We start from the raw sequence: 27039 nt of genomic DNA, 5'->3' as shown, positions 1-27039 counted from the left end.
CCCCACCACGGGCAGGGACCCCCCGCCCCGTCGGCGGGCCCAGCACAGGCCGCGGCCCGGCCGCTCCCGGCGCAGGAGAGGCGGCGGCGGCGACTCCGATTACAAACAGCCGCGGCGGTGCCCCGTTGTCCCCCCGGGACGGAACCCGCATTCCCCAGCCCTGCTGGGGTACCCGGGCCAGTGCAAAGCCGGGGCCAGGCCGGGCTCCCCCCGCGGGGCTCGGCCTGATCTCTCTTTCTCTCTCTCCCCCCTCCCTCCTCTCTCCCAGTCAGTCGGATGAACGGTCTCTGCAGGCCCGCTCAGCCGGCCCAGGTTTTTCCCGCGGGGGGGTGAGTATCCTGCTCGCTCCCGGTTTTGTCTGGTGGAGGAGACCAGGTCTGGCTGTCCCCGGGTGTCCCTGTCCCCTGTGAGACAATCCTCCTCCTCTGTTTAGGGGTGATGGGTCTCAAGGCCTAAGCTAAGCTGGCTCAGGTACGGGCTGTCTGTGCCAGGTGCTTGGGGCCCGGGGGGAGCACTGGGGGTGCAACCCAGCCCCTGCCGCCTCCTGAAACCCTGGCAGGGCTCATCTCCACTGGGGTTGTGGCCCGGGGGATCCCTGTGATGGGGTGGCACCCCCATGCCAAGGCGCAGCCCTGGGGGGATTGGGGTGCCCCATTTCGCAGTGTTGGTGGGACGTGTCGGGCCGTGCCCGCAGCGGGGCTGGGGGCCGGCAGTGCTGACGCGTCCAGGCGTCAGATTACAGGAGGCACCAGGGCTGCTCCCTTGTGTGTCTGGCCGGCAGCGGGCTTGCTGGGTGCTGTGGGGTGCAGGGGACCCCCGGCAGTGTGCGGGGTACTGCCTCTCCTTCCTGCCCCGGCGGCCTTTGCACTGGGGCGGGGAGAGCGGCACTGGCTGCCAAGTCCTTCCTGGGACAGCCGGGAAGGTGTCCGGGCTGCCTGGGTGCTGGCGGTGGCGGGGGGCTGCAGACTCCCCTGGGCAGGAGTGTCGGTGCCGTGGGGGGACATGGGAGCTGCTCCCTGCCTTCCCTGGTAGGCGTTTGTGGTGTACACTGGGGACCCGGCGCCACCGGCAGGAACAGGTTTGGCCGGCCGGGGGAAGCGCTTAGTAGGTCAGCCGGGGTGGAGCTGGGCACGGCTGACGCCGGGGTGCCGCCGGCCCACCCAGCCCCCCGGAGTTAGTGGTGGCCTAGGTGCTGGTGGCAAATCATGGACGCTGGTGCGGATTTTTGTGTAGGGCCCAGACAGGCTTTGTGGGGTCACCTTGGGTGGGTCAGTCCTGCTGGTGGGCATGGTTGGGTTTGGGGCAAGTAGAGGGGTCTGCTCTGAAGGGTGTGAGGATCTGCTCAGGCTGGGTTGCTGGGCAGTACCTACCCCATCTTCCCAGTGTCCCAGTGGGGCAGGATGAGGTGGCTGGGGGTCTGTGCCTTGGTGGGATGCTGTCTGTGGGGCATGGCTGATGCCTGGCTTTACACTGGTAGGCTGTGGGGCTGGAGACTTGCAGATTTTAGGGCTGACATGGACAGGGGACAGATGCCTAGGGTGCTGCTATCTCCAGCTTATGTCCACTGTCCCTGTTCCTGCAGATAGCGAGGGGGTCCTTATGCACAACCCCATGAAATGAACAAAGCTCCACAGCCCACAGGAGGAGCCCCGACTGCCCCGCACCCTGCCCCTTCTCCCGGACTGCCGCAGGTAACCATCCCCTGCAGGGCTGGGGGACCCAGATTTGCCTCCCCAGTTGGTGCCAAGGGCTGTGGTACCATCTCTTTCCCTCCCTGCCTTCTTCCAGCCGACGTTCCCACCTGGTCAGACGGCACCTGTGGTTTTTAACCCGGCACCGACCTCACAAATGAATACGCCTTCTCAGCCGCGCCAGGTAAGGATTTTGTCCAGAGCTGCAGAGGGTGGTAAGGGGTATCCAGCAGCTTTCTGCTTCCCGGCTGAGTAGCCCACACTGCCATGGAACCCAGGGGTGTTAGGAGCAATGTGGTCCCCCTCAGGCCTGGTGTGTGCCTGTGAAGGGGGAATGAGCCCATGATCTGGACCACGACTGCTACCTGAGGACCTCCTGGCCCTGGGGTGGGAGGGCAGGCACCTCCAGTGAGGATGCCCACAGAGTGACTGCTCTTCTCTCCTTCCTCCCCTGCCCCAAACCTCCCTTTCCTCCTCTCTCAGTTTCCAGCAGGGCCTCGGGCTATTCACCAGCAGGTACTAACCCGCTTCCCCTGCCCTGCATGCTGAACACCCTTCCCCGACACTGCACAGAAACACCCACCTTGGGCATGAGGGGGCTGGGGAGCATGTGGGGACCCTGGACTCTGGGGAATGTGCGGGATGCCTGCTCGACTTTGGGTAGGTTTCTCTGCAGTGTCTCCCCAGTTTCCTCCTTGCATGAAGCCTGCAGCATGTGGCTATGCCTGTGCTAACTCTGGCCCAGGCTGTTGCTTCTGCCTGTGCCCTTCCTCATCTTCCTCCCTGCTTTGCTTGGTCTCCCAAGGCCCTGCAGTGACGTGCAAGGCTCTGGACCTCCATCAGCCCTCTTCTGTGGAGGAGCTGCTGGGGACAGATCTGGTGACATCCGTGGCTGTGCTGTCTGGGAGCTCATCAGACCCATCCCTGCCCCTTGGGAGGTCCCTACAGGGGACCTCAGTATATTTGGGATCTGGGCGTAGGGCAAAGGGCTCCCTGACCTCTTGTCCATTCCTCTGCTATCCCTGTCCCAGTGCCAGTAACTCCTGTCTCTCTCTTTCCCCCTTTCCCTCTGTATGCGTGCGCTTGCTAACAGGGAGGATTCAGGTCTCTTCAGGTAACGCTTTCTCCTTGCCCCGGGGGTGCGTGCGCGGACCCTTCCTTGCCCACTTGTCGCTGGGCTGGAGCTGCTGCTCGCGGGGATGCTCTTGTCCGGCAGACAAGCTGGGTCGGGATGAACGGCATTGGCCGGGGTGGGAATACGGAGCTCCACATGTTGTCCGGCTCCGGCATGGCGGGACTACAGGTCCCAGCATCCACCGCGGGAGCCGGTGCAGAGCACGCCGGGACCCGCCGCCGCCGAGCTGCGTGCGGCCGTGGCCGGCCCCGGGCGCTGGAGCTGCCGGCCCCGGGAGGGCTGGGCCGGGGCCGCGCCGGGCATGAGCTGGGTCGGGTGGACTCAGGCGGCCCCGCAGGTGCATGGGGACAGGATGGTGCCGGGGTGGGGGGTGGCCTTGTGGGCTGCCGAGGCTCTGCTGCATCCCGGCAGAGTGGGGGGGCTGGTGTCTCCCCTGGTGTGCGGTGGTGGTGGATGAAGGTGCTGGAGCTCCTGCTGATGGTTTGCCCCGTCTCTCCCCAAGCATTTCTACCAGAACAGGGCACAGCCTCCCGCCAGTGCGTCCCGCGTGCAGAGTAACACGACGGCTCGGCCCGGCCCTCCTGCCCATGTGTATCCAGCTGCTTCCCAGGTGATGATGATACCCTCCCAGATATCCTACACACCTTCCCAAGGAGCCTATTACATTCCCGGACAGGTGAGGGCTGTGCTTTGGGCTCTGTGGGAGGGGGTTGGGATGGGCACCGGTGGGAGGTGTTGCCTGGGCTTGGAGCCCAGGTCTGTTCTGGGGGGGTGGAAGGGGTCCTGAGACCCTGAGCACCCACTGATTTGAGCATGATGCTGCTGGCTCTGTAGAGAGGCAGCAGGCAGTACTGGTCCCCTCCCCAACAGTTCTCTGGGGCACCTGGTGTCTACTCTGCCTGTCTCCTGCTCATTGCCCTGGTGTCCAACTAGTTCACAGTCAGGTTTGGGGTTACGTCAGTGTTTTGGGGGTATGTCTGTGCTCTGCAGGGGACTTAACTGACTTTTTTTTCTTCTCTTCTATTTCAGGGTCGCTCCACATACGTTGTCCCGACCCAACAGTACCCGGTCCAACCTGGCGCCCCTAGTTTTTATCCTGGAGCCAGCCCCACAGAGTTCGGGACTTACGGTACAGACAGAGGGGTTTCTCTGCTCCCTGGTGCCCTTTCAGTCCCAGCACTTCCCCATTTTTTTGCTCCCCTGGCCTGTGTGTGTCCTGCTGAGCTGAACACAGCTGACTGGGGCTGACTCTGTGACTCCACTGCAGGCTGTTTTGGGGACAGTTGCTTGTTGCCCAGCAGCACATCATGTCCCGCTGGTCCATTTGTACCAGTGCACTCACCCCTGTCCTGTTCCAAATTGGGGCTGTTTAATATTTAACTCTGCTGGCGGAGGGCTGGGGCAGACTTTATCCCCTGCTCCCCCTCACTTGCTGTCAAGGTGGTGAGCAGTTGAGTGCTTGCTGACCCCCCTCAGCTCCGACTCCCCAGGAGCTGAGCCGGGGTGCTCCGTGCCTGCCCCCTCCTGGTGCTTGGGGAGTGTGATGTGAGCAGCCCCTCCTCCTTCCCCCTGCTCGCATGTGGCCACCCGGGCTGTGACTATATTTAGGCTTGGTTGGCCCCGGGAGGCCCAGCAGACACAGAAATGTGAGCCGAGGCCTCTGGCCTGGCCCCGGCACAGCAGCAAAGCATAACCAGGGCAGAGATGGGCTTCTCCTGAGCCAGGTACGTGCCCGGCCTCCCTCCCTCTTGTCTCAGGGCCCAGCCAGCCCCTCAGAGGAGGGAGGTGGCCCCTGGCTGTGGCTGTCTCCTGTGTTTGGGGCAGGACACTGCTGCACCTTTGTGCACTGCCCTGGGACATGCCCTGGGTATCTCTTTGGGGTTCCAGGACTGGTGTACCCCCAGCCTCTGCTTTGGGGCGGCTGTGGCTCTTCCTGGGGAAGCTGGCAGCGCTTGCCTCTTGCCCACAGGACTGGTAGGGTGACCTGACATGGTGTGACCCTTGACAAATGAATCAGATGGGGTCTCCTGTCTGGTCTTCAGGGCTAGGCAGCTCAGGGTCTCCTTCCTTCCCCCTAAGCCCAGCCCATCCTGATGTGTGAGGTCCATTCAGCGTCCCTGTGAGTCCCCTGAGCAAAGGGAGGGTCCCTGACTCAGGGATGAGGCAGTCACCAGAGCACCTTGGTTGACTTTCGGGGTCAGTGCAGCAGGGAACGTGCTGGAGCCAGAGGGGGCCAGGACCCAGTTGTGCCTGTCCCAACACACCCATATCCCTGTGGCACTGCTCTGGGGTGGTGCTCACAGATGCCCTGGGAGGAGTGGAGCACCTCTTGAGGGTTGTGCCAGCCCTGGATGGGGTCCAGCTCTGCCTCTGTCCCTCAGCACAGATCCTTCCTCTGGGCTGGGCTTGCTAGGGACTCGGGCTGCACAGGGAGCCTGAGCCCCTCAGCCTGGGTGTGAATGGAGGCTGCCTGGTGCCGCCCTCGGGCTGGTGCTGGCCCTGGGGAGATAAGGGCGCAGGCAGGAAGGCAGCCGCTGCAGAGCCAGGACAACTTTACCTGACATGGCCGAGTGTCCAGGCAGGGCTCTTGGTGGCGTGGAGCTGGTGGGCATGGTGGATGCCTGCGGGGCCTGGCTGGGCGTGGGGGTGGCGCGGGGACGCTCTCTGCTTCACAGGGAAGGAATTCGGTCAGGCCTGTCAGGCGGGTTGGGACAATCCAGGCCGGATGCGATGGGGGTTCGCTGCAGAGCAGCAAGGGCTCTTCGGGCTCCTGACAGACCCCTGTGTTTGGGAGATCAGGGAGTCCTCAGGACAGGCTTGGAGGATCTGGGTTGGCTGGTCTGACGCTGTCTCCTCTCCTTCAGCGGGTGCGTATTACCCGGCGCAGGGGGTGCAGCAGTTCCCAGCGGGGGTCCCCACTGCCCAGGTCATTGTGAGCCAGCAACCACCGATCCCCCCAAAACGAGAACGCAAGACGGTAAGGAGCCATCTGCCTCTAGGCATGGGGGTACTCATGTGCAAGAGGGTGTGCTCAGGGTGTGCAGGAGGGGGATGGTGTCAGCCCCAGGTGCTGGTGGTGTGTGGGATGGGATGTGGTGCGGCATGCCAGGGAAAAGGGTTGGCACTGGGTTGTTTCCCCATAGTCTGGAGGGCTTAGCGAGGGAACTGGGGTGCACGGTGGGTGCTGGCGACCTTGGTCGTCCCGGCGGGCAGCGTTGTGCTGAGTCACAGCTCCCGGGAGGGTGGGGGTGCCGCGGCTGCCAACTGCTGTCTGCTCCCGGAGATGCCGGTGCTCAGAGGCCTCGCATGGGGCCTATTTATAGCGGGGAGCCGGGTGGCTGCCGGCATGGCCCTGTGCTGGGAGGCAGGGGTTGCCACTGGGAGGTGGGATGCTGGCATTTTGTCATCAGAGGTGGGTTGAGTTCTGCACTTGGTGTTCTGGGAGCAGGTTGTGTTCAGAAGGTGGAGAGGACAAGACTCGTGGCTGCGCTTTGCCCTGTGCTGTAGTCCCTGCAAGACCCATGTGTCCCCCTCCAGTCACCCCGCAGCAGGGTGCCCTATAGCTTGTGTTGCACCCATGGCAGACATGGGGCAAGTGAGGCTGTGGGCATATAGGGTGTGCCTGGGGTGGCACAGAGCTCACTGTGGTTTCTGTGTACTGAGGCTAGTCCCCTGTATTGTCCCCAAAATGAGGGGGCGTCCTTGCAACCCCTGTGCCGGCACAGTGACGTATTGGGGTCCCCCCACTTCTGGAGATGGGCAGTGGCCTGGGGACCTGCTGGCTCCAGCTGCCTGTTGTGATGATTTGCAAGGCACTGGAACAGGCCACTGTCTGTGGGACACTGTGCTCTCTGGTGAGGGGATGTGGCACTCACTGTTCCCCAAACTGCGTGGCCAGGACAGGCACTGCAGTGACTGTACCTTCCTTTTCCCTTTGGAGAAGGGTGTCCTGTGGGGTGTTGGGCTCATGGAAAGGGGGTGGCCTGTGTGTTGTATCCTGCACTCTGGCAACAGCTTCTCCCCTCTGCTCTGATAATTGGACAGATCCGAATACGAGACCCCAACCAAGGCGGCAAAGACATTACAGAAGAAATTATGTCTGGAGCAAGGACCTCATCCACCCCCACCCCTCCACAGGTAAGTGGACCCTCTGACATCACAGCTGTGGCAGAGGGAAGTGCACATGCCCTCTTCAACTCCCTCTTTGTCCCCTCAGGCTGGAAGCGGTTTGGAGCCCCAGGCCAATGGAGAGACCCCCCATGTAGCAGTTATTGTCCGGCCCGGTAAGTGCCCGTGCCATGGCAGGGTGTGCCAGCTGGCATGGCTGCAGCAAGGTTCCCTGGTGTTGTCTATGCAGGAAGTGAAATGTCAGTCCCACTGTTCCGTAGTTCTCCTGAGGCTTGTGGGGTGGGAGGCCATCCCTGCATACCTGGGGACCTTTCTGGATGCAGGAGAGTTTGTGGGGGGACTGTATACTCGGCTGTCCTCTGGGCACTGGAGGACCTCCGCTGTCCCCATCCAACATTTGTGATGTGGCTTGGCATATCTGTCCCTGTGTCTCCTGAAGATAGAGGGATCTGGGGAGGAATGTGGGACAAGCAGAGAATCAGAGGGTCATTCGTTAATGCCATCCACCTTGCAGATGACCGCCCGAAGCCTGCGCTGGTGGTGAGCAAGCCCGTCTCCCTGGAGCCCAGCAAGTCGGCATCCCCGTCTCCTCCCCCTCCCCTGATCCCCGAGGTGGAGCCCGTGGTGCTCTCGCCTGTGACGCTGGTGCCAATGGAGCCTCCTGTGGACACGGACACGAAAGCGGAGCAGGGCGAGGCGCCACCTGACCCGCAAAAGACGTTAAGCGCCATCACTACAGTGCCAGGGGCTGCGGAGCTGCCCCTTGTGCCCGCGCCCAACATGGACACGGTGGCTGCGGAGGAGGAGGAGGAAGAGGAGGAGGAGGTTGCTATTCCCCTCCCGGAGCCCAGCCTGCAGGAGCCTGTGCCCCCTGAGGTGCCGCCGGTGCCCGTTGTTCCCTCGATGCCAGCTGTGCCCTTGGTGCCGGCTGCACCGTCGCCACCACCCGTTGTACCACAGGCTCCTGAAGCGCCTGCCAAACCCGCCTCCCCCAGCCCCCCACCGCCCCGGGAAGAGCCCTGCCCCGAGCCTACTGCTGAGGCCAATGGGGTTTTGGAGGAGACGCCTGAGACGGTCCCTGAGGCGCCCGTGTGCCAGCCAGCGCCGGTCTCTGAGCCGGTGCCTGGGCCCACCCTGGACTCCCCCATTGCCCAGCCTGAAGAGCTGCCCCTGCCCAATGGTGTGGAGGGCACCAGCAAAGTGGAGCCGAGTGAGGAGCAGCCCGAGTCGGATGTCAGCCCTATCTCAGAGTCTGAGGAGCCAGCCCAGCCTGGCACCCCTGCCTCCCCACCTGCAGAGGAGGAGGAGGAAGAGAGTGAAGGCCCTGGTGAGACCCAGGAGCGAAGCTCGAGCCCAGCCCCTGCCCCTTCGCAGATCTCAGAGGCGACCGCACAAGGTTGGGAATGCTGGGCTGCAGGGTGCGCCAGGGTGGGTGTTGGGTGGTGGGGAGCATCACATGGCATGAGGTACAGGGAGGGTGTTGGAGAGGGAGATGTGGTTAGGTATAGAGGATGTGTAGGTATGGGATGCTGAGAGGGACAAGGTGTCTGTGGATGGTGGGATCAGGGAGATGTCTGGGGAGTACATCTATGTGGTGATGTATGGGGTGGATATAGAGGGCTCTGTGTGGGGAATGTCACAGGGAATGGAAGTCTGTTTTATGTGATGTCTTACATGTAGGTGTAGGGTGATGCATCAGGGTGGTATCTGAGGATTGCCCCCAGTAATTGAGGACACTGGGAGGTGGCGGATTGGCAGGGAAGATGTAGGGCATGCTGTGTAGGGGTATGCTGTGTAGGTACACAGGGGTAATTGAGGAAAGTGGGAAAGTGCCCTGGGGATGTGTTGGGGTTTCTCTTTTTTTCTTTAAGCACCTCGCACAGCAGTGTTGGGGTTACATAGGAGTGATGGGGAAGATGGGTTCACAGGATGTGTTTATATAGAGTGCCTTGGGTGGGGATGCAGGAGTGCTCTAGGAGGGCAGCCCGGGTGCAGATATGTTTCTGGGGAGCACATGTATGGGCTGGTGTATAGGGGTGCCAGGGAGGGGAGTGTGTATGGCATCGGAGATTTGTATGGGAGTGTCCCTGTAAGGGCTGCTTGTAGAGCAGTGTGTGCAGGGATCCTCTGACAGGATGGGGAGCACGCACTAGGGCAGTGGTGTGCATGGGAGGCTTTGACGAGGCACGTGGTAAACTGGGGTGTGTTTGGGGATGGGGGCTGTTATGGGGTGGCAGGACCACATCCCTGTGGCTCCGTCTTGAAGCTCACCTGCTGTTACTGGGGCCTTGCTGGTGACCCCATAGCTATTGTCAGGGTGCTGGGGACTGGGAGGGTTCCTGTCTTTCACCTTCCGGCCTCTCCTCCCAGTCGCCATGTCGGTGCCAAAGAAGAAACGAAGGATGAAGGAGCTGAACAAGAAGGAGGCAGTAGGTGATTTGCTGGATGCCTTTAAAGAGGTGAGTGTCCTGGGCTGTCTGGGGATCACCCTGTGTCCCATCTCCTCCTGTGATGAACTCTGCTTTGTGCCATCGTGTCTGGGCCACTGATGCTCTGTGATGGTAATGAGGATCTGAGGTGGGGTGGACACCGAGGAGTGGGGTGAAGGGGACAGGAACAGGCTCGTGTGGGTGACTGCTGTCCCTGTCCCCCCTGCTGCAGTCTCAGATTGGTGATAGTGCCTCGGAGGCGGAGAACAAGCCCCCTGTGTCTGCCCCTGCCAGTGAAGCAGAGGATGTGGCTCCTGCCCGTCCACAGGAAGAGTCAGAAGAGACGTGGGAGGAGAAGGAAGACAAGTTGGCCCCGGAGAAGGGCAAGGCTGCTGGCCAGAAGTATGGCTACAAGGAAGGTGAGCTGTGCCTGGGCACAGTCCTCTGCTGGCAGCCACCACCTCTGGACCCAGCAGTAGGGAAGGTGTGGGTGGCATGGTCCCGCTGTCCTAAATTTCACATTCTCCTCCCATCTTGTCCCCAAGCTTGGCACGGGGTGCAGAACAGAGTTCCCAACACAAGGGTCTTGGCAGGAGGCAGGGAGCTGGTGGTATCAGGCTTTCTAGGCGTGCACGGTTTTGCTCATGGTGTACCAGGCTGGGGCAGTTCTGTGGTTGTCTACATCTCACCTCGCTTGTCCCTGTGTGGACCCAGACTTGCCACAGCTCAAGGTGGAGAATATGGGACAGGCCACATCAGAGTCTCCTTCTTGCCCCCCACTGCAGAGCAATGGAAGCCATTGAACCCTGAGGAGAAGAAGCGATATGACCGGGAGTTCCTGCTGGGCTTCCAGTTCATTTTTGCCAGCATGCAGAAACCTGAGGGGCTGCCCCAGATCACAGATGTGGTGCTGGACAAGGTCGGTGCGGCCCTGGAAATTTGGGAATTGTGGGTGGTGGTTAGGTGGGGATCTGGCTCCTCTTTGTGCCTTGTGAAAGCGGGGCAGGGACTTAATTTTGTGCTCAGGGTCCTTTGCTGCATCTGCAGTGACCCTTGAGCCTGGGTTTGGTGGGTGTGGGGGCACCTCTGGGGCCTTTTTTCCAGTTCCTTGTCCCGGCGCTGAGGCTGGGGGATGGATCCATCCCGCTCCTCTGCCCCCGGGCATCCTCAGCCGTGTGTACCTTCGCAGGCCAACAAAACCCCACTGCGGGCAATCGACCCCATCCGCATCAGTAGCATGAACTGCAGCCCTGACTTCACCCCTTCCTTCGCCAACCTTGGCCGGCCTGTCATGGGCAACCGGGGCCTGGTGAGTATCTCCTCACTTCATTCCTGCCATCCTGCTCTGCCTCTCTGTGATGATCAAGCTTTCGAGCCGCTGTGTCTGGGCCACTGATGTCCATGATGGAGTTGAGGATCTGAGTAGGTGGACTGGGGACATCTGGGAGCCAGCTCATGTGGTCTCAGAGCAGAGAACTGAGTTTCTTCTCCATGTCTCAGCCCTCAGGGTTGGGTCCCCGCCGCTCCCAGCAGAGCCAGAGGAAGGAGCCCCGCAAAATCATTGCTACTGTGTCCCTCAATGAGGATGTCAAGCTGAACAAGGCCGAGAAGGCCTGGAAACCCAGCAGCAAACGTGCTTCCGAGGAGGAGGATCCTGAGAATATCAAGACACAGGTGGGAGCTGGGGGGGGCAGGCACTCGAAGGGCCTGGGGGAAGGGTGCCCAGCTCTTGCTGACCCTGCTGCTCTTGCAGGAACTGCTCCGCCGTGTCCGCAGCATCCTCAACAAGCTGACACCCCAGATGTTCCAGCAACTGATGAAGCAGGTGATGGAGTTGTCCATCGACACGGAGGAGCGGCTCAAGGGTGTCATCGACCTCGTCTTCGAGAAGGCCATCTCGGAGCCAAACTTCTCTGTTGCCTATGCTAACATGTGCCGTTGCCTTATGGGGGTGAGCAGAAGCTGGGTGGTCTCCTGTTGAGCGGGCAAGGTTTTTTTGGCCATCTCAGCTGAGCTTAGTAGTGTGCAGGTCCTTCCATGTGCAGCGGGAAACTGGGGTATGCGGATGGAGGACCAAGTTCAGAGTCTCAGCAGGGCATCACAGTGTTGTAGGATGGCTTTTGCCTGATTTGAGTAGTGCCACCTTAGCTGCCCAGCTTTTGGGGGAGACACAACTCATGCTCTTTCTCGGGGTTGTACCTCTCCCTGCAGCTTAAAGTGCCCACAACAGACAAGCCCACAGTGACTGTGAATTTCCGCAAGCTGCTGCTCAACCGCTGCCAGAAGGAGTTTGAGAAGGACAAGGATGATGATGAGATCTTTGAGAAGCGGCAGAAGGAGATGGATGATGCCAGTGCTGTGAGTTGTGGTGGGAGTCTGCTGCTGAGGGCTGGTGTGGGTGTCCTTGGGCTGGCTCTGGGCACTGAACTGGCCTGCTGGGGCTTTTCGTGCAGCCCGAGGAGAAGGCGCGCATGAAGGATGAGCTGGAGGAGGCGCGGGACAAGGCCCGACGACGATCCCTGGGCAACATCAAGTTCATTGGAGAGCTCTTCAAACTGAAGATGTTGACAGAGGCCATTATGCATGACTGCGTGGTGAAGCTGCTCAAAAACCACGATGAGGAGTCTCTTGAGTGCCTTTGCCGCCTGCTTACGACTATTGGCAAGGACTTGGACTTCGAGAAAGCCAAGGTACTCCTTGCCCTGCCCTACTTGCCTCTTCCCTTACCTTTAGGAGGAATGTGACCATGGCTCTGTCCCTTTATAGCCCAGGATGGATCAGTACTTCAATCAGATGGAGAAGATCATCAAAGAGAAAAAGACATCATCCCGAATCCGTTTCATGCTGCAAGATGTGATTGACCTAAGAAGGGTAAGGTTCATGGAATGCAATTGCCTGGGGACTGCTGTTTGGTGTCTTGTAGTTGCTGTCCTCCTGAGTGCCAGCAATCCATGTGTCCCCTCTAGGGAGAGGTGGATGTTGTGGCCAGCCCCAGAGACACCATGCTAGCCCCTGCTCTTGGTTATCATGGTAGTGGTAGTGGGCACACAGTAATTGGCGGCTGTTTAATGCAGGGGGGCTCTGGAACCTGAGCCTTTTTGTGCCAAAAGCTGCCACAACACATGGAGAGCGGTGATGGCTGAGACAGGAGATCAATCTGAAACTTTGAGAGTGGGATGGCTGGGAGGGGGGAATCCCTTTCCCTCCATCTTTCAGCCATCTCAGTTCCCTCTTCCCTCCTTCCCTGCCCTCTGCAGAATAGCTGGGTGCCGCGGCGAGGAGACCAGGGCCCCAAAACCATCGATCAGATCCACAAGGAAGCAGAGATGGAGGAGCATCGGGAACACATCAAAGTGCAGCAGCTCATGTCAAAGGACAAGAGGAGAGGACCCCCTGGGCCATCCTCTGGTGGTGAGTGTCTGGGCTTGGGGGCACTTGAGTTTGCTACGAATGGGTTGTTCCTGCTGGACTCTGCTCAAGGCTGGTCTGCACCTTACGACTGTCCCTCTTGTGCTCAGGGCGCAGTAGCCTGGTTGCAGATGATGGCTGGAACACAGTGCCCATCAGCAAGGGCAACCGGCCCATTGACACTAGCCGGTTAACGAAGATCACCAAGGTGAGGCTGGGGGTGTGGTGTGGCAGCCGAGCTGGCTGCCTGGCCTAGGTCCTGCCTTGGTGGGGGGATCAGGTCTGACTGTCTCTCTCTCCACCTGCAGCCTGGATCCATCGACTCCAATAACCAGCTCTTTGCACCGGGTGGGCGGCTGAGCTGGGGCAAAGGCAGCAGCGGAGGGTCTGGCGCGAAGCCCGCAGATTCAGGTAGGCAGTGTGGGACTGGCTGCATGCTGTGGGACAGAGTGGGAGGGGTGATCCTTCCCCTGGCAGTTCCTCTACAAGGGAGTTGCCGAACTCTGAGACTTCCCTCTTTTCACACCCAGCATCTGATTCAGGGCGACCAGCCACGAGCACCTTGAACCGCTTCTCAGCGCTCCAGCAGTCAATGCCTGCCGAGAGCTCAGAGTCCCGCCGTGTGGTGCAGAGGTGAGGGGCCAGCCCTGCCTTGGTGAATGGGTGTGTGGGGTTGAGGGAGAGCCCCTGATTGAGTCTTGTGGTTGATCAATGCATAGGCAAGTTAAGAGTATCTGGACTTGCCCTGTGACAAAATGATGCCTTGAGGGAGCTCAGAGTCAGTGGTGAATCCTTGTGGCAAGGAAGGTTGACCTCACCCTGGGTGTCCTCCCTACTGTTTGACACTTGGGTGACCACCCCAAGTGCTTGGTCTGGCCTGGGGGTCCTTGGGTAGACATTAATGGGTGGGAGTGCAAGGTCCCCAAAGAGAGCTGGAGTTTGGATTTGTTTGGGAGAAGAGGAAAACAGAGGGGCGCTTTGCCACAGTCTGCATCAGAAGGAAGGTGTGGGTAGAACAAAGGTAGGCAGCCATGCTCAGCCGTGCCAAGGAGCAGAGTAAAAGGAAAAGAGTATGAGTTGGAACAGGGAGGAAATAGGGAAAAAGTTTTCCCCCAAGAATTGGTCAAGTGCTAGAAGAGGTGGGGATTGGAGTGGCACAGCCTTACCTTACAGCTCTACAGTCGGGGTCAGGGAGGGTGGTGATGGGTTCTTCACGCTGTGTGTCTTTCTCTCACCCAGGAGCAGCTCCAGCCGTGACAGGTCGGAGAAGGCTGGGGACAGAGGGGATCGGGAGTCACGTTCGGAGAAGGGCAGTGACCGTCTAGAGCGTCTTGACCGGGGGGAGAGAGTAGACAGGAACAGGTCTGCCCTCACCAAGAGGAGCTTCAGCAAAGAGACAGAGGACAGGAGCCGAGAACGGGAGAAGCAGGGCGGCCCCGAGGCCGTGCGCAAGGCTGCGAGCATGACGGAGGAACGGGACCGGAGCCGAGAGACCAGTGAGCTGGGGAGGGGCCATATCCCAGGGTCTGGCTGCACCTGCAGCTCTGCCTGTCCCAGGTGGTGCCTGATCCTTGCTCTTCTCTTGCAGTTAAACAAGAGCCAACACCTCCTGCAGCATCCACCAAGCCCGCGCTGTCGGAAGAGGAACTGGAGAAGAAATCCAAGGCGATCATAGAGGAATACCTGCACATCAATGACATGAAGGTGAGAGAAGGGGGTGGCTAAGCACTCTAACAGACCATACATGTTCCTCTGACATGCTATATGCTTCCCTTCCTGTGTGGTAGCACTGTTGGGCATGTGCCTGGATGTGGAAGGGGGGAGCCAGAGCTGGTTGTAGGGCAGTACTGACCCTGCCTTTTCCCTGCAGGAGGCCCTGCAGTGTGTGCAGGAGCTGGGCAGCTCCTCCTCGCTCTACATCTTTGTGCAAAATGGCATCGAGTCCACGCTGGAGAGGAGCACCATCTCCCGCGAGCACATGGGAGCCCTGCTCTGCCAGCTGGTGAAGGCAGGCACGCTCTCCAAGGAGCAGTACTACAAAGGGTGAGGGGCTGGGGCAGCCTGGCTTTGAATTGGCCTTCCCTTGAGTAGGACTCAGCACTGAGACATCCTGAGGTCCCTCCTAGCCAAGGGTATGGGGACTGCTGGATCCTAACAGCTCCCTCTGCTCTTCAGGCTGCGGGAGATCTTGGAGATCGCAGAGGACATGGAGATTGACATCCCGCACATCTGGCTGTACCTGGCTGAGCTCATCACACCCATCCTGCAAGAGGAAGGCATCCCCATGGAGGAGCTGTTCAGGTAAGGGCTGTGCTCCTCAGCAGGGCTGGCACAGGAGTCCTCCTTGGGGCAGGTAGCTCACCCAGGTCTCTTGTGCCACACAGGGAGATCACAAAGCCCCTGGTGCCCATTGGGAAGGCCACCACGCTGCTGGTCGAGGTGCTGGGCTTGTTGTGCAAGGGCATGGTAAGTGCATGGGGGTTGAGTGTCTGCTGGCTGCTGTCTCAAGGACTGGCATCCTACTTGGGGGTTGGGTGGGCATGTGGGGATTGAACCCCTCTGCCACAAGAGAAGATGGTGAGGGGCGTCCCTCTCAGTGTCTGGGTCATGTGTTTGGCATGGCCAAACCACAGTATCTTCCTCCCTGGAGGGCTGTGCTGATGCCGACTGTCTGTCCCACAGGGCCAGAAGACTGCAGGAAAGCTGTGGCGGGATGGGGGCCTGAGCTGGAAGGAATTCCTGCCTGAGGACCAGGATGTCAACAAATTTGTCACAGAGCAGGTGGGGGCTTGGTGGCAGCAAGGGGCAGAGGTGGGCCATATGCAGACCTTGGGCAGTGTGAGAGTGGCAGTCCCCTGTGCTGCCTTCAACAGCTCTCTCTGCCTGCTTCCCCAGAAATTGGAGTACACGATGGGGGACAGCTCAGACATGCCAAGCCGCAAGGAGCTGACCTCAGAGGAGCTGTGCAAGCAAATGGACAAACTGCTGAAGGAGAACCCGAACAACCAAAGAATATACGACTGGATTGAGGTGAGGGTGGGGGCACAATGCCTGAGTGTCTGGAGGCTCCCTCTTGGCTCCTTCTCCAGATCACAATCCTTTATCCTCCCCCCTCTAGGCCAACCTGAGCGAGCAGCAGGTCTCGTCCAACACGTTTATCAGGGCCCTGATGACGTCTGTGTGCCACTTGGCCATTGTCTGTGAGTACCAGGGTGAGGTGGGAGTGGTGGGGGTGCCCCTGCCTACACTGCCCCTCTCACGCCCCGTGCCCCGCAGTTGAGAACCCGTACCGTGTGGACGCCATGGTCATCCGCAACCAGGCCAAGCTGCTCCAGAAGTACCTGCGGGATGAGCAGAAGGAGCTCCAGGCACTCTATGCCCTGCAAGCCTTGGTGGTGAAGTTGGACCAGCCTCCCAGTGAGTATCGTGGGTGTGGGCGGGTTGAGGAGAGGGTGGCAAATGTGTCCCCACCCCTGCAGGGTGGCTGGTGGCTGGAGAACAGTAGAGGTTCCCCTTTGTCCCCCCACCCCAGACCTGCTGCGGATGTTCTTTGATGCCCTGTACGATGAGGACGTCATCAAGGAGGAGGCTTTCTACAAGTGGGAGTCCAGCAAGGACCCGGCTGAGCAGCAGGGCAAAGGGGTGGCTCTCAAATCGGTGACAGCCTTTTTCACCTGGCTCCGGGAAGCTGAGGATGAGTCGGACAACAACTGAGCAGCTGTGAGGAGGAGGAGGAGGAGGAAGGGGGGAGAGAGAGTGGGGCACCCTGGGGAGTGACTCCATCCCTTCCCACCCCTGGCCCCCATGGACTTGCTGATGCCAGGGCTGAGGGACCTGCTCTGCCCCTTGCAGCCCCCCTCTCTTTTTTTCAGTTCTCCTCTCTCTTCTTCCTCTGTCCTGGTTCTGTTTGTAAGGCCTGTACGAGTTTGTCATGATGATAATAAACAGATGCTGACTGAGGCGGTGGCTGCCATGGGTCCCCTTGGGGACCCTCCTCGCCCCCCTCCCAGTGCAGGCACACCAGGTCTCTGGGAGTGGGGCAGAGCACCCCTGGATTCATGTCATGGAGAGGGGGGGATGGGATGGGGACATATCTTTCCCCTCCTCTCCCTCCTCCTCCTTCTTCTCCCCGCTTCTTGATGAAATATAGAGAGATTATATATATATAAACTTATTAAATTTGGTTTGGGGACAGGAGCGTGATTTCTCCCCCTCCCCTGTCCTCTCTCTATTCCTCCATCACTGCCTGGACCCCTCCCCTCTATGGTTTTTAAATTTTAAATATAAATCATTCCCCCCCCCAGCTCCTGCTCTGACACCTGGGGAGGGTGCCGGGGAGGAGGGGGGGTGGCCCCTTCTCTCTGGGCCAGGCTGAGTCCCCTCCACGACCCCAAAAGCCCCCATCCTCCTCCCAAACGTTTAAGGCCACAATTGGGCAAGCGACAGGGCGGCCCCCTCATCCGCGTCCCCTGTATTTATAGAGCGCCGGATGTGACGAGCCGCATGTGTAATTATTAAAACAAGGATTCAATTACTGGTCACGTGAATTTGTAAATAATTTTTTTTTTTTGCCTTTTTTTTTTTTCTTTATGGAGTATTTAATTGAAGATTTAAAGGCATCTTTTCACCTTAAAACTGGAAATAAAAGAACATTGCTAAATAATGCCCCGTGTGCCGCTGTTGCCGACCCCCCCTCCTATGTCCCTTGTGCCTGGGCTGGTGTGGGGGTGCCAGCCTTGAGCATGGGCAAGGACCAGCCTCCCCTGTCATTGCAAGCCAGGTAGGTACCCCCCACTCCAGGGCTGGAAGGGTGAAAGAGGCTTGGATGTGCCTGGAGCCAGGCCCCCTGGACTCCCCTTGCTGGCACTGCCCGCTATGCTATCTCTGGAGGTGGAAGGGACAGCCCTGCCAGCAGCCTGGCTGTGAAGCAGAGCCCTGATGTCCCCTACTGTCCCTTTTCCCACAGGCATGAGTGGCAGAACCTGTGTGGTCTCCTTGGGGCAGCAGATGCGAGGTGTTGTGCCAGGTGCCCCCTACACCTTCCAGCGTGGGAGGGCATTTTTCTATCAGCCCCTCCTGGCCTTGTCTTGCAGTTGGAGATGGGGCACAGCTGGCCCCTGCTGGAGTTCCCCTGTGGGGTATCCCTGCCGGGGACAAAGGCTGGTCCCCCTTGGGACTAGAGGCTGGTCTTTGCTGCCTTGGGCTGCCTCTTGCTGAGTCACCCTGGCCATGGCCCAAAGGGTACAGAATAATTAACCGGAGGCTGTTCCCCAGATTAGAGGCTGATCTGTCTGAGCTGCAGCCCTGGCATCACTAATGCTGGGAAGCATTTGGCAGGGAAAGGCCTCGGGATGGGGACTGGACAGGAACTCCCCCTGCCTGGGAATGAGTGAGTAAGGAGGGAGAGAGGCACTTGGAGCTGTTGGGGTAACCTGCTTGCCAAGGGAAAGAGAGGGTGGCACTGCAGCAGTGCCCTCCTGTGCCAGGGAAAAGGTACCACAGCATTAATTGCCATCAGTATGTTTCAGAATGAGCACGGCTTGACCCATCAGCGCTGGCCCCGATCTCCTGCAGGGGCCGTTGCTGTCAGACGTGATGCTCCAAAGCCTGCAGCCACCTGTCCCCAGCCCAGTTCCATGCGGGTGGGAGGCTGTGTGCTCCCTCCCGCACCACCGGGCCCTCGGGGCAGGCAGCTCTGGGGCTGAGGGGTGCCCTGTTTCTGCAGGGTCCCAGCCCTTGTCCCCCCGGGGGTGTACGGGGGCCGGGGCCGGGAGGGGCGGCGCTGTCCGCGGTGCTGGCACGGCGCTCTCCGCGGTGGCCGGCCTTCTTCCCCTCCTCCTCAGCCCCCTCCTCTTCCTCCGTCCATCCTCCTCCTCTCCGCGCCCCCTCCTCTTCCTCCATCCCCCTCTTCCTCTTCCTTCAGCCCCCCTCTTCCTTCATCCTCCCCGGCTGCCTTCATCCCCCTTTCACCTCTCTCCTCATCTCCCCTTCCTCCCGGCCTCCCTCTCCCCCGTTCTCCCCTTCCTTCCTCTCCCTCATCCCATATCCCCCTCCGCCTTCTCTTTCTCAGCCTTCCTCCCGCACATTCTCCTCCTTTTCCTCCTCCTCTTCTTCCCGCCTCCCCCTCTCCCTCCTCTTCCTCCCCCAGCAGTGACGTCTCTGGACGTGCTGCTCCCGGCCCGGCGCAGGCACGCTCGGGGCTCCGGTGCTGCTCGGGGCTCCGGTACCGCGGCCCGGCCCGGCTCGGCAGCGGCTCCGGCGGGGCGCGGGCGCTGTCCGGGGCCGCCCATGCGGCCGGGGGGCGATGTGGGCGGCGCGGAGCCGGCGGTAGTGCCCGCACCGGGGCCCCCCCGGGAGCATGGGCTGCATCGGCTCCAAAACCACCATCGGTGCGTGAGCGACACCGGGATGGGAGCGGGGACTTGAGGGAATAGGGGCTCCTGGGGCATGGAGGGTGTTAGGGGAACTTGAGGGTGGGGAGGGGGGTGTGCGGGGCTGATGGGGACGGCCGAGGGGCTGGAGGTGACAGAGAGGGCTGTGGGGCACTAGGGAGGCTGGGGGATACGGGAAGGTGGAGAGCAGGGAGCTGAGGGGGATCCAGGGGATGGCGTGGTGTGTATGGGGACTGGGAGGCTGTGAGGGCTCTAGGGGACAGGGAATTATGGAAGTGAGAGAGAATTGGGGTATCTAAGTGTGTTGTGTGTGCAGAGAGCTTGAGGGCTCTGGAGGACTTGGGTACATAAAGGGTGATGGGTGGGGGTTTGGGAGCTGGGGTGCTGCTCTGGGGCCACTGGGTGGCCCAGGGAGTGCAGGGAGATATGGGGGGTGTGGATGTGTAGAGGCTGGGGTGATTGGAGCGGTTGGACTGCAGCTCTGGGGGAGCTGGAGGTTGGGGGTGGGGGTGCAAGGGGACTGGGAAAGGAGTGTGGGATGGGGGTACTGCTTAGAGTCCTGAGAGGTTTTGGGGTGGCTATGAGACAGACAGAGTCGTTCAGGGGGGAGTTGGAGGCTGGGGTTTGCTGCAGTGTGTGGGGTGCGGCGGGGGTGCTGCAGATGTCCTGGGGGTGCTGCAGGAGGGATGGGGGCTGTGATCAGAGGGAGTTCTGGAGGCTTGGTTCACGGGGGCTAGGACGGCATTGAGAGTGTTGCAGAGCGCCGGAGGGGCCCTGGGGGTGTTGTTGCTAGGATGTCACCACAGGGTGCCCCTGCCCACAGCTGGGAGTGGGGGCGATCCTCTCTGCAATTTCCCAAGGAAGCCAGGGTGTACCCTCAGATGTGGGTGGGAGGCAGCACTTTTCAGCTTCCCTGTATCCCTCCTCACAGCTGGTTTATGTCAGCCAGGCCCACCTTGGTGCAGGGGAAATGAAGCTCTTGGGAGATACCCTGTCTTGGCCCCTTTGGGACTGGCCTTTCATGGCAACTGGAGCAGGAGGCCCCAGTTCTTGGGAGCCAGTGCCTGAGGGTGTAAGCATCCATCCATTTGAGGTGCCAGTGCCCAGAGGTCAAGCCATTGTGGCAAAAGACAGGTGCAGGTGCTTTTATTGACCCTATCCCTTCTTGCTCCTTTCCCACCTGACCCAGCAGGGAACTGGAGATGGGGATTTTGGAAATAGTGAAGGAGCAGCATCCCCCTGCAAGTATGGCCCAGTGTTGCCTTTGTTCACACACCCAGCACCTGGCCCGGTCCAGCCTGGTCCAGCTGCCCCCACCCCTCCCAGAGCAGCTGCCAAGCTGGGACAGGTGCCTGGTCCCCAGTGCCAGGCTGGGGACGTGCGTTACCGCTGACACAGGCGGAAGAGTTGCCCGGGCGTGAGTCACCAGTGCTGCAGCAACGAGTTGTGTCTGGTCTCAGACCGGACAAGAAGCTGCCACCACAGGGTCAGTGGGTGGAGGACTGAGAGGGCTGCTGGGGAAATGGAGGTGCTGAGGCTGGCCTCGGCTCTTCCTGCAGTGGCCGTGGACACAACGCTGTGTGTGGAGTGGAAGGAGGTGAAGGCACTGTCACCCCTGAGTGTTGCCCGCCCGCTGCCCCGGCTGGTGCGCCAGGCCTCCTTCGACAGCCAGGACTTCCTCCAGGTACCACCGAGCCCGGCCATGCCCGGCTGAGGTAGCCATGTGCCCGTACCCCGTGGCAGGGCACCCGTCCTGGCCATGGCCCTGCCAGCTCGCAGTGGCTCGGGGCTGCTCTGACGTCAGCCATGAGCCGGGCTGTATCCTGGGAGAAATCAGTCCACGGTGCCTCGTTGCCATGGCAATGCAATTTGTTGCGCGCCTCCAAATCCCACATCGCTTCCCCCGTGGCCATGGGCTCAGGGCCTGGCATGGCCGGGATGGCAATGGGGACATACAGCTGGATGTCCTGGCACGGTGTGTGCTGCCAGGGAGTGGGTGCTGGGGAGCTGGGCTGAGGTGGTCTTCCACATGCACGTGTGCGTGCACAAGCTGGGGCGGGCACACACGTGTGTGTGACACCATCTAGCACAGGGCACGGGCACATGTGAGCGCACACAAGCGTGCAGGTGCACGTGTGTGTACAGTGGCGTTCAGGTGTGAGTGTGCAGGCGTGTGTTTGTGGTCAGTTTGTGTGTTTGAGTGGCTGCCTCTGTGTGTGTGGGCACATGTGGTTACCTCAGCAGTTACATGTGCAGGTGTGCTGCACACACCCATGCCTATGATGCGTGTGTGCACAAACACCCCAGGCCCCCCGGGGTGGGCACCAAGCAGTGCCGAGCCCTCTCCTGGAGTGTGGGGCTCCTGGAAGGGAAATGGTGCCAGGGCTGTGACCACGCTGCCCTCTCTGGCAGGTCAATGTTGAGGACACTGTCGAGATGCTGCCCAAGTCACGGCGCGCGCTGACCATCCAGGAGATCGCTGCCCTGGCCCGCTCCTCGCTGCACGGTAACTGTTCACCCAGGGGCTCATCTGGGAAAGGGGGCTCTCCTCAGGGGAGGAGTTTGGGCATCTTGGGGGGTCCTGGGTCTGGAGTTTCAGGGGAGACCAGTGGGTTACTGGTGGCACCCAAGAGGAGGGCATGGGGGTGCCAGGTCCTATGGACTGGAAGTAGGGGGTGCTGGGTCCCAGGGCTATGGGCTCTGTGGTGGGGACTTGGGGTGCCAAGGGCATGCTGACATCAGGGCACATCCCATAGGCATCTCGCAGGTGGTGAAGGAGCACGTGACAAAGCCGACGGCCATGGCCCAGGGCCGTGTTGCCCACCTCATCGAGTGGAAGGGCTGGTGCAAGCCAGTGGAGTCACCTTCCGCCCTGGAGAGCGCCTTCAGCTCCTACTGCCACCTGAGCGAGGGCGAGCAGGAGGCGCGATTCGCTGCCGGTAGGCACCGCGGGCACGGCCGGAGGGCTGGTCCCCACTGCGGCACTGGGCTGGGGCGGTGGGCTGGTCCCCATCCATCCATCCATCCATCCATCCATCCATCCATCCATCCATCCATGCCATGGCACTGTGAGCATAGACGTGCCAGGGCAGTGGGATTTTGGGAGCACCTCCCTGCGTGTGTTTGATCAGTGCCTGTCCCATGCCAGGTGTGGCGGAGCAGTTTGCCATTGCTGAGGCCAAGCTGCGAGCCTGGTCCTCAGTGGATGGGGATGACTCCAATGACGAGTCCTACGATGAGGACTTCATGCCCTCCACAGAGAGCTCCCAGCCCACCGGTAAGTGCTGTGGGGAAGTGGGAAAGTTGTCCCACTGCTGGTGTGGGTGTCCCACCACTGAGGGACAAAGGAATGGAATGCCCACTGCCTGGCACATTCCCCAGCCTGGTCACTCCCATACAGGGCAGTGCCCCTGCCTTGCACGCTGGCAAACAGTACTAAGCCGGGGATGGGGAAGCCCTTGAATGCAACACCTCGGTGGTGCCAGAGAGTGTTTTGCTTTTCCTTTGATGGTTACCAGTGCCACGCATGCAACAATTTGTGGGCGAAGCGAGCACGGGACTTCTCCCAACCTGCGGTGCACAGGGCAGGGGGCAGCTGCCATCCCTGGCACCCTCAGCTGTGGACTGACCCAGACATCCTGATTTCCCACAGAGCTGACAGGCACGATGCCCGCCAGCGCGCTGCTGCGAGACCTGCTGCAGGGCCACCTGTGCCAGCTGGGCGTGCGGCACGGCTCCTGCGAGCCCGAGAGCGACTCCTCGCACACCCTCTCCCCTGAGACTCTCTGCTCCAGCCTCTGCAGCCTGGAGATGGTGTCCCCCTCCGAACTCACTGCCAAACTGCTGGGCTCCCTGGGGGGAGAGGACCTGCTGCTGCCCAAGCTGCCGCCCCCAGCCAGCCAAAGTGCCTTGCGGGGCCTGGCACGGCTCCGGTGCCAGGACTCCCTCTACTCCGTGTCCTACGCTGAAGCCTGTCTCTCGCCCACGGAGGACGAGGTGGTGCTGAGCAAGGACTTCCCACTCCGCCGGAAAATCTCTGACGTCGCCTCCTCCGGGGTGGCATCGCTGGAGGAGGAGGAGGAGGCCGAAGAGCCCTGATGCCTCCTGGGGTGCCCTGCCTCTCCTGGTGGGGGTCCAGGTCCCCTGCTGAAGCCCTCTGGCCAGACCCCACGCTGGGTGAGGGACAGGCCCTGCCGCTGCTCCCCCTCGCTATCCGGGTGCAGGAGGGGTCCGGGGGCCACTGCAGCCCCCCCAGCCAGTGTGCCCCCACTGTGCCCCGGCCCTGCTTGGCCACATCGTTGCCCTCCTGGATTTTTGCATGAGAGCAGGGAAGGGGCGCAGGGAAGGGCTTGGGGGAATCTGTCCTCTGCCCTGATGCCCAGATGTGCCCCCAAAAACTGACAAGACTAAATAAGTGGGGCTGGTTGTCCGCATGTTCTCCCCCAAACCACCCTGGGCTCCCCTTTTGGGCACAGTTCCCTCTCCCCCAATGGCATGGCTGAAAATCTCCAATCATCCTGTGGTGCCTCTGCCACCCCAAGCCAGGGTGGTGGTGGGGGTTTTGGTGCGGGAAGGGCTTTTCTCCTCTCTCCCTGGCCATCTTCTATTGGACCGAGTTTAAAACTGTGAACTGCTGCCTTGGAGCATGGAGCTGCTGGAGGGGTGCTGTGGGGGTGCCAGGGGTGCTGGGGGGCTGTGGTGTGCTGCGGTGCTGGGACTTTCTATACTTTTGTAATTGCGTGGGGCTGACACAGGAAGTCTGCAGGGCCAGGTGGGCGCAGGCCCCCAGGCTGGGGGCTTTGGGCCACCAGAAGAGCGGTCCCACTCCAGCCCTGCAGTAAGGGGGTCAGCCCGGCCAGGGGTCCCCAAGTCTGCTGTGAGGCAATGCAGGGTGGAGAGAGGGGGTAGGGCGTGGGACTGATGTCCCTGTCGACAAGTCACTCACCCCTAGCAGGGAACCAAGTGCCTACATGAAGGGCAGCCAGCCCCCCCTATCCTGGCTGGGGGTGGCACCCCCCCCGAGGACCCCCCAAGCCCATGTGAGGGGTTCCAGGCACGTCATTTGGGGGAGGAATGCCAGTTTTTGCCAACGCTTGCGCGCCCCTTCCCGCATGGCACGTGTTCTCGTGGGGCCACTCTCCCCCTGCATGCTGCTCCTCACCCAGCCCAGTCACTGTTCCCTGTCCCCACACCCCGGGATGCCCCCCCAGCACCCACCTCTGCTCCCCTGCATCTGCCAGCACCCCCACCAACCCCTGCCAGGCACAGCTCCTGTTCTCCCTCCCTGCCATGGGGTGCCCGCTGTGGGGCTGGCCCCCTGCCCTGCACCACCGAGGGGCTGCAGGGGCCATGCCGCTGGCTCCCTGCCGCCCGCTGCCGCTCGCTGCCGGGGCAGCGGATGCTCCTCGCGGTGCTGGGGTGGGCTGGGGGAGCGGGGTGCCTGTGGATGGCTGGGGGGCTTTGCTCTGTGTGTGTGTGCATGTGCACACCTGGGAGCGCATGGGCATGTGCACGCGTGTGCATATCTGCGGGAGCTGCCTGAGCCCCCCGCCCCGCCGTGGCGGTGCCTGTGGAGTATCCGTGGGGTGCCCACACCGTGGCACCCCCTCCTCCATCCTGCCAGGTCTTGAATAAAGTCAATTGTGCGAGCGCTGCACAGGGCGCCTCTTCTTGCGGGTGGGGGGCACCCCCTCCCAGGGGACATGGGGGTGGCAGCCAGCGGTGGCAGGGATACATCCCCATCCGCGGCCCCACAGGGTGACGGAGGCCTCGTCCCTTATCTCGCATTCCTGCGGACAGGGTGCCTAATTATGGGCATCTGGCGGTGGCGGCTGGCGGGCCTGGACCCTCCCCACGGCAGGGCCCCGGGGTTGCGGGCAGCAGGCGCCATGGCATCGCTCAGCTCGGCCTCCACGTACCGCGCCGAGCTGCTCAGCGCCTACGGGCCGGGGCACGGCGAGCCCCGCTTCGAGGGCGACCGGCGGCACGCACCCTTTGGGGCACGGGGACAGGAGGCGTTTGGGTACCCAGGTACCGGGTGTGCAGGGCGGGGGGCCCTAGGGTGTGGTGGCCCTGCTACCCTGGGGGAGCCCTGCTACCTTGGGGATGGTGCCCTCCAAGGGTTATCCAGCTGACCTGTGCCTGGGGACAGCGTGGGACCCTCCCCCCAGCACCGGCTGGAAGGGCTCAGAGGGGGCCCTGGCTGCCCCCCGGTGCCCCATGGCTCTCTGGACTGCCCTCCAGCTCTTACTCCCCAATGCTTTTGTGCTCCCGCTGTAAGTCCCCAATAACTCCATTGTCCCTGCTGTCCCCAGGACCACCATGCTGCCTCCTTCCCCTCCCCAGACCCTTTTGATTCTCCTTTTGTTCCCACAACCCCCCATAGCTTTTCCTCCCCAGCCCAGACCATCACAGTATGTCCTCAGCTCCCCTGTGCCCCACACCCCTTGATGTCACCTGCTAGGCCCCCCCTTTCCTGTACATCCCCAGTAACTCTAGTGTCCTCCTCCCCCCTAGCCCACTCCCCCCAGACCTTTGTGGTCATCCCCACTGTCTTCACCCTCCTGTGCCATTTCCCTGCTGTCCTCAGGTTGTCCAGTGCCCCTGGAATCTCCCAGTGCTCTCAGGTGCCTCCAGACCACCCACTACCCCCCCAGTACCCCTTTACCCCTGGGACCCCCAGTTCCCCCTGCAATTCCCCAGCACCTTCAATATCCCCAAACTCCCAGTGACACCTGCTACCCCCAGCCCTCCCTCTCCCACTGTCACCAGACTCTCCCACAGCCCCCAGTGCCCAGCCCCTGGTTACTGTGGCCCCATGCCCAGCAGCACTCCACTGTCCACAGAGTCCCCAGGTGCCATGTACCCCTGCAGCCTGGGCACTTGGGTGCGTGCCCAGGGTGACACCTACCAAGTGGTGGCCGACGTCAGCCAGTTTGAGCCCCCTGACATTGTGGTGACCACCTCCAACTGCCATGTCGCCATCCAGGCAGAAAAGGTGAGGCACCCGAGGGGGCAGCATCCCCTCTGGCCATGGCACAGCGGGGGTCCTGTCCCGTGACACCCCTCCTGTGGGTGGCAGGGAGGGGGTGGCAACTGGGAATAGCCCTTGGTAGCACTGGAGTAAATGGGAGCTGTGCCCAGTGATGGGACAACAGGCAACTCCCGCTCTACTGCACCTGTCCTGTGCTGGTGTAACTGGGAACTGTCCTCACTGAGAACGGGACAACTGGGAACTCCTGCTCCATTGCCTTCTCTGCTGGAGGTGGCAAGTGGGAACAGTCCCTGCTGGCACTGGAGTAGCTGGAATTTACCCACAAGCCCAGACTTGGGCAGCAGACGCCTGCTTCCTGCTGGCAATGGGGTCACTGGGAGTTGCCCTGGCGTCACTGGGATCTTTCCTGTTGAACTCCCTGTTAGAGTCAGGGTGTCTGGGATTGCCCATTAGGAGCACTGGGGTACCTGGGAATGTGCTGTGGAACCCACCATGGCACACTGCGCCGGTGCTGCCTCCCCGCAGGTGGCTGAGGATGGCACCGTCTGCGACACCTTCACCCACAAGTGCCAGCTGCCCGAGGACACGGACCCGCTGTCGGTGAGCTGCACGCTCACCGAGGCTGGCACGCTGGTCATCACCGTCCGGCGCCGCGCCAGCGCCGGGCAGCGCCCGCAGCTGCTGCACCGCAGCGAGGCCATGCTGTGAGCGGCTCTGCGTGACAAAAGGCTCCTTGCCCGGAGCCATGCCAACCCCAGCACCGTGGTGAAGCTCAGCCGGTGCCCACTGGCTGTGCCCTTCTCCACCTCACAGCCCCACAGTGCTTCAGCTCTGTTTATAAAGTCCTTTTATTAAATTAATA

The 27039-nt window shown here is 61.3% G+C and overlaps 3 protein-coding genes and 2 non-coding genes across 14 annotated transcripts in view; all 5 read left to right on the top strand.

The window, feature by feature from the left end:
- The window catches only part of EIF4G1 (eukaryotic translation initiation factor 4 gamma 1), an 18094-nt gene extending 769 nt beyond the window's left edge, over positions 1-17325 (top strand). The window contains exons 2-34 of one of the 10 annotated variants that reach the window (XM_041405634.1): positions 269-329; positions 1583-1691; positions 1789-1875; positions 2785-2805; positions 3329-3502; positions 3856-3955; positions 5691-5803; positions 6871-6963; positions 7043-7109; positions 7469-8350; positions 9325-9413; positions 9616-9802; positions 10169-10302; positions 10573-10692; positions 10884-11057; positions 11137-11334; positions 11595-11741; positions 11837-12073; positions 12150-12254; positions 12641-12794; positions 12902-12999; positions 13100-13202; positions 13322-13424; positions 14031-14287; positions 14380-14495; positions 14662-14834; positions 14967-15092; positions 15176-15257; positions 15474-15572; positions 15687-15821; positions 15910-15991; positions 16068-16208; positions 16324-17325. In XM_041405634.1, the coding sequence (XP_041261568.1) occupies positions 1617-1691; positions 1789-1875; positions 2785-2805; positions 3329-3502; positions 3856-3955; positions 5691-5803; positions 6871-6963; positions 7043-7109; positions 7469-8350; positions 9325-9413; positions 9616-9802; positions 10169-10302; positions 10573-10692; positions 10884-11057; positions 11137-11334; positions 11595-11741; positions 11837-12073; positions 12150-12254; positions 12641-12794; positions 12902-12999; positions 13100-13202; positions 13322-13424; positions 14031-14287; positions 14380-14495; positions 14662-14834; positions 14967-15092; positions 15176-15257; positions 15474-15572; positions 15687-15821; positions 15910-15991; positions 16068-16208; positions 16324-16505 (4854 nt within the window). In that variant the 5' untranslated portion in view covers positions 269-329; positions 1583-1616 and the 3' untranslated portion in view covers positions 16506-17325. Of the gene's footprint in view, positions 1-268; positions 330-1582; positions 1692-1788; positions 1876-2784; positions 2806-2968; positions 3164-3328; positions 3503-3855; positions 3956-4400; positions 4551-5228; positions 5431-5690; positions 5804-6870; positions 6964-7042; positions 7110-7468; positions 8351-9324; positions 9414-9615; positions 9803-10168; positions 10303-10554; positions 10693-10883; positions 11058-11136; positions 11335-11594; positions 11742-11836; positions 12074-12149; positions 12255-12640; positions 12795-12901; positions 13000-13099; positions 13203-13321; positions 13425-14030; positions 14288-14379; positions 14496-14661; positions 14835-14966; positions 15093-15175; positions 15258-15473; positions 15573-15686; positions 15822-15909; positions 15992-16067; positions 16209-16323 lie in introns of those variants that run through there. The other 9 variants (XM_041405632.1, XM_041405630.1, XM_041405631.1 and 6 more) reach the window with 9 other exon arrangements.
- On the top strand, positions 9458-9534 carry LOC121336725. The gene has a single exon (XR_005952812.1). It is a non-coding gene; the product is annotated as a small nucleolar RNA SNORD66 (small nucleolar RNA).
- Positions 10735-10809, top strand: LOC121336726. The gene has a single exon (XR_005952813.1). It is a non-coding gene; the product is annotated as a small nucleolar RNA SNORD66 (small nucleolar RNA).
- A 1754-nt stretch (positions 17326-19079) lies between the features above and the next one.
- FAM131A (family with sequence similarity 131 member A) lies at positions 19080-23281 on the top strand. The gene is given in 7 exon segments (XM_041405641.1): positions 19080-19135; positions 19137-19180; positions 20743-20867; positions 21596-21689; positions 21940-22122; positions 22332-22460; positions 22836-23281. Coding segments are annotated over 7 exon segments (1077 nt in total).
- LOC121336477 (heat shock protein beta-7-like) lies at positions 23266-27037 on the top strand. The gene is made up of 4 exons (XM_041405642.1): positions 23266-23359; positions 24983-25213; positions 26029-26180; positions 26703-27037. Exons 1-4 carry the CDS (start codon positions 23281-23283, stop codon positions 26883-26885), a joined length of 645 nt encoding a protein of 214 aa, XP_041261576.1. The 5' UTR covers positions 23266-23280; the 3' UTR covers positions 26886-27037.
- The last annotated feature ends 2 nt before the right edge of the window (positions 27038-27039 follow it).

Source organism: Onychostruthus taczanowskii, unplaced genomic scaffold (assembly GCF_017590055.1).
Source record: "Onychostruthus taczanowskii isolate IOZ18803 unplaced genomic scaffold, ASM1759005v1 scaffold24, whole genome shotgun sequence".
Taxonomy (NCBI): Eukaryota; Metazoa; Chordata; class Aves; order Passeriformes; family Passeridae; genus Onychostruthus; species Onychostruthus taczanowskii.
The sequence above is the reverse complement of the archived record's forward strand: the minus strand, read 5'-3'. Positions and strand labels throughout refer to the sequence as shown.

Coding starts and splice junctions, on each gene's coding strand:
- LOC121336477 (XM_041405642.1), top strand. CDS start 23,281: ATGCCTCCTGGGGTGCCCTGCCTCTCCTGGTGGGGGTCCAGGTCCCCT. Junction 23,360..24,982: donor CTGGCCAGACCCCACGCTGG/GTGAGGGACAGG, acceptor TCCTGCGGACAG/GGTGCCTAATTATGGGCATC. Junction 26,181..26,702: donor TCGCCATCCAGGCAGAAAAG/GTGAGGCACCCG, acceptor GCCTCCCCGCAG/GTGGCTGAGGATGGCACCGT.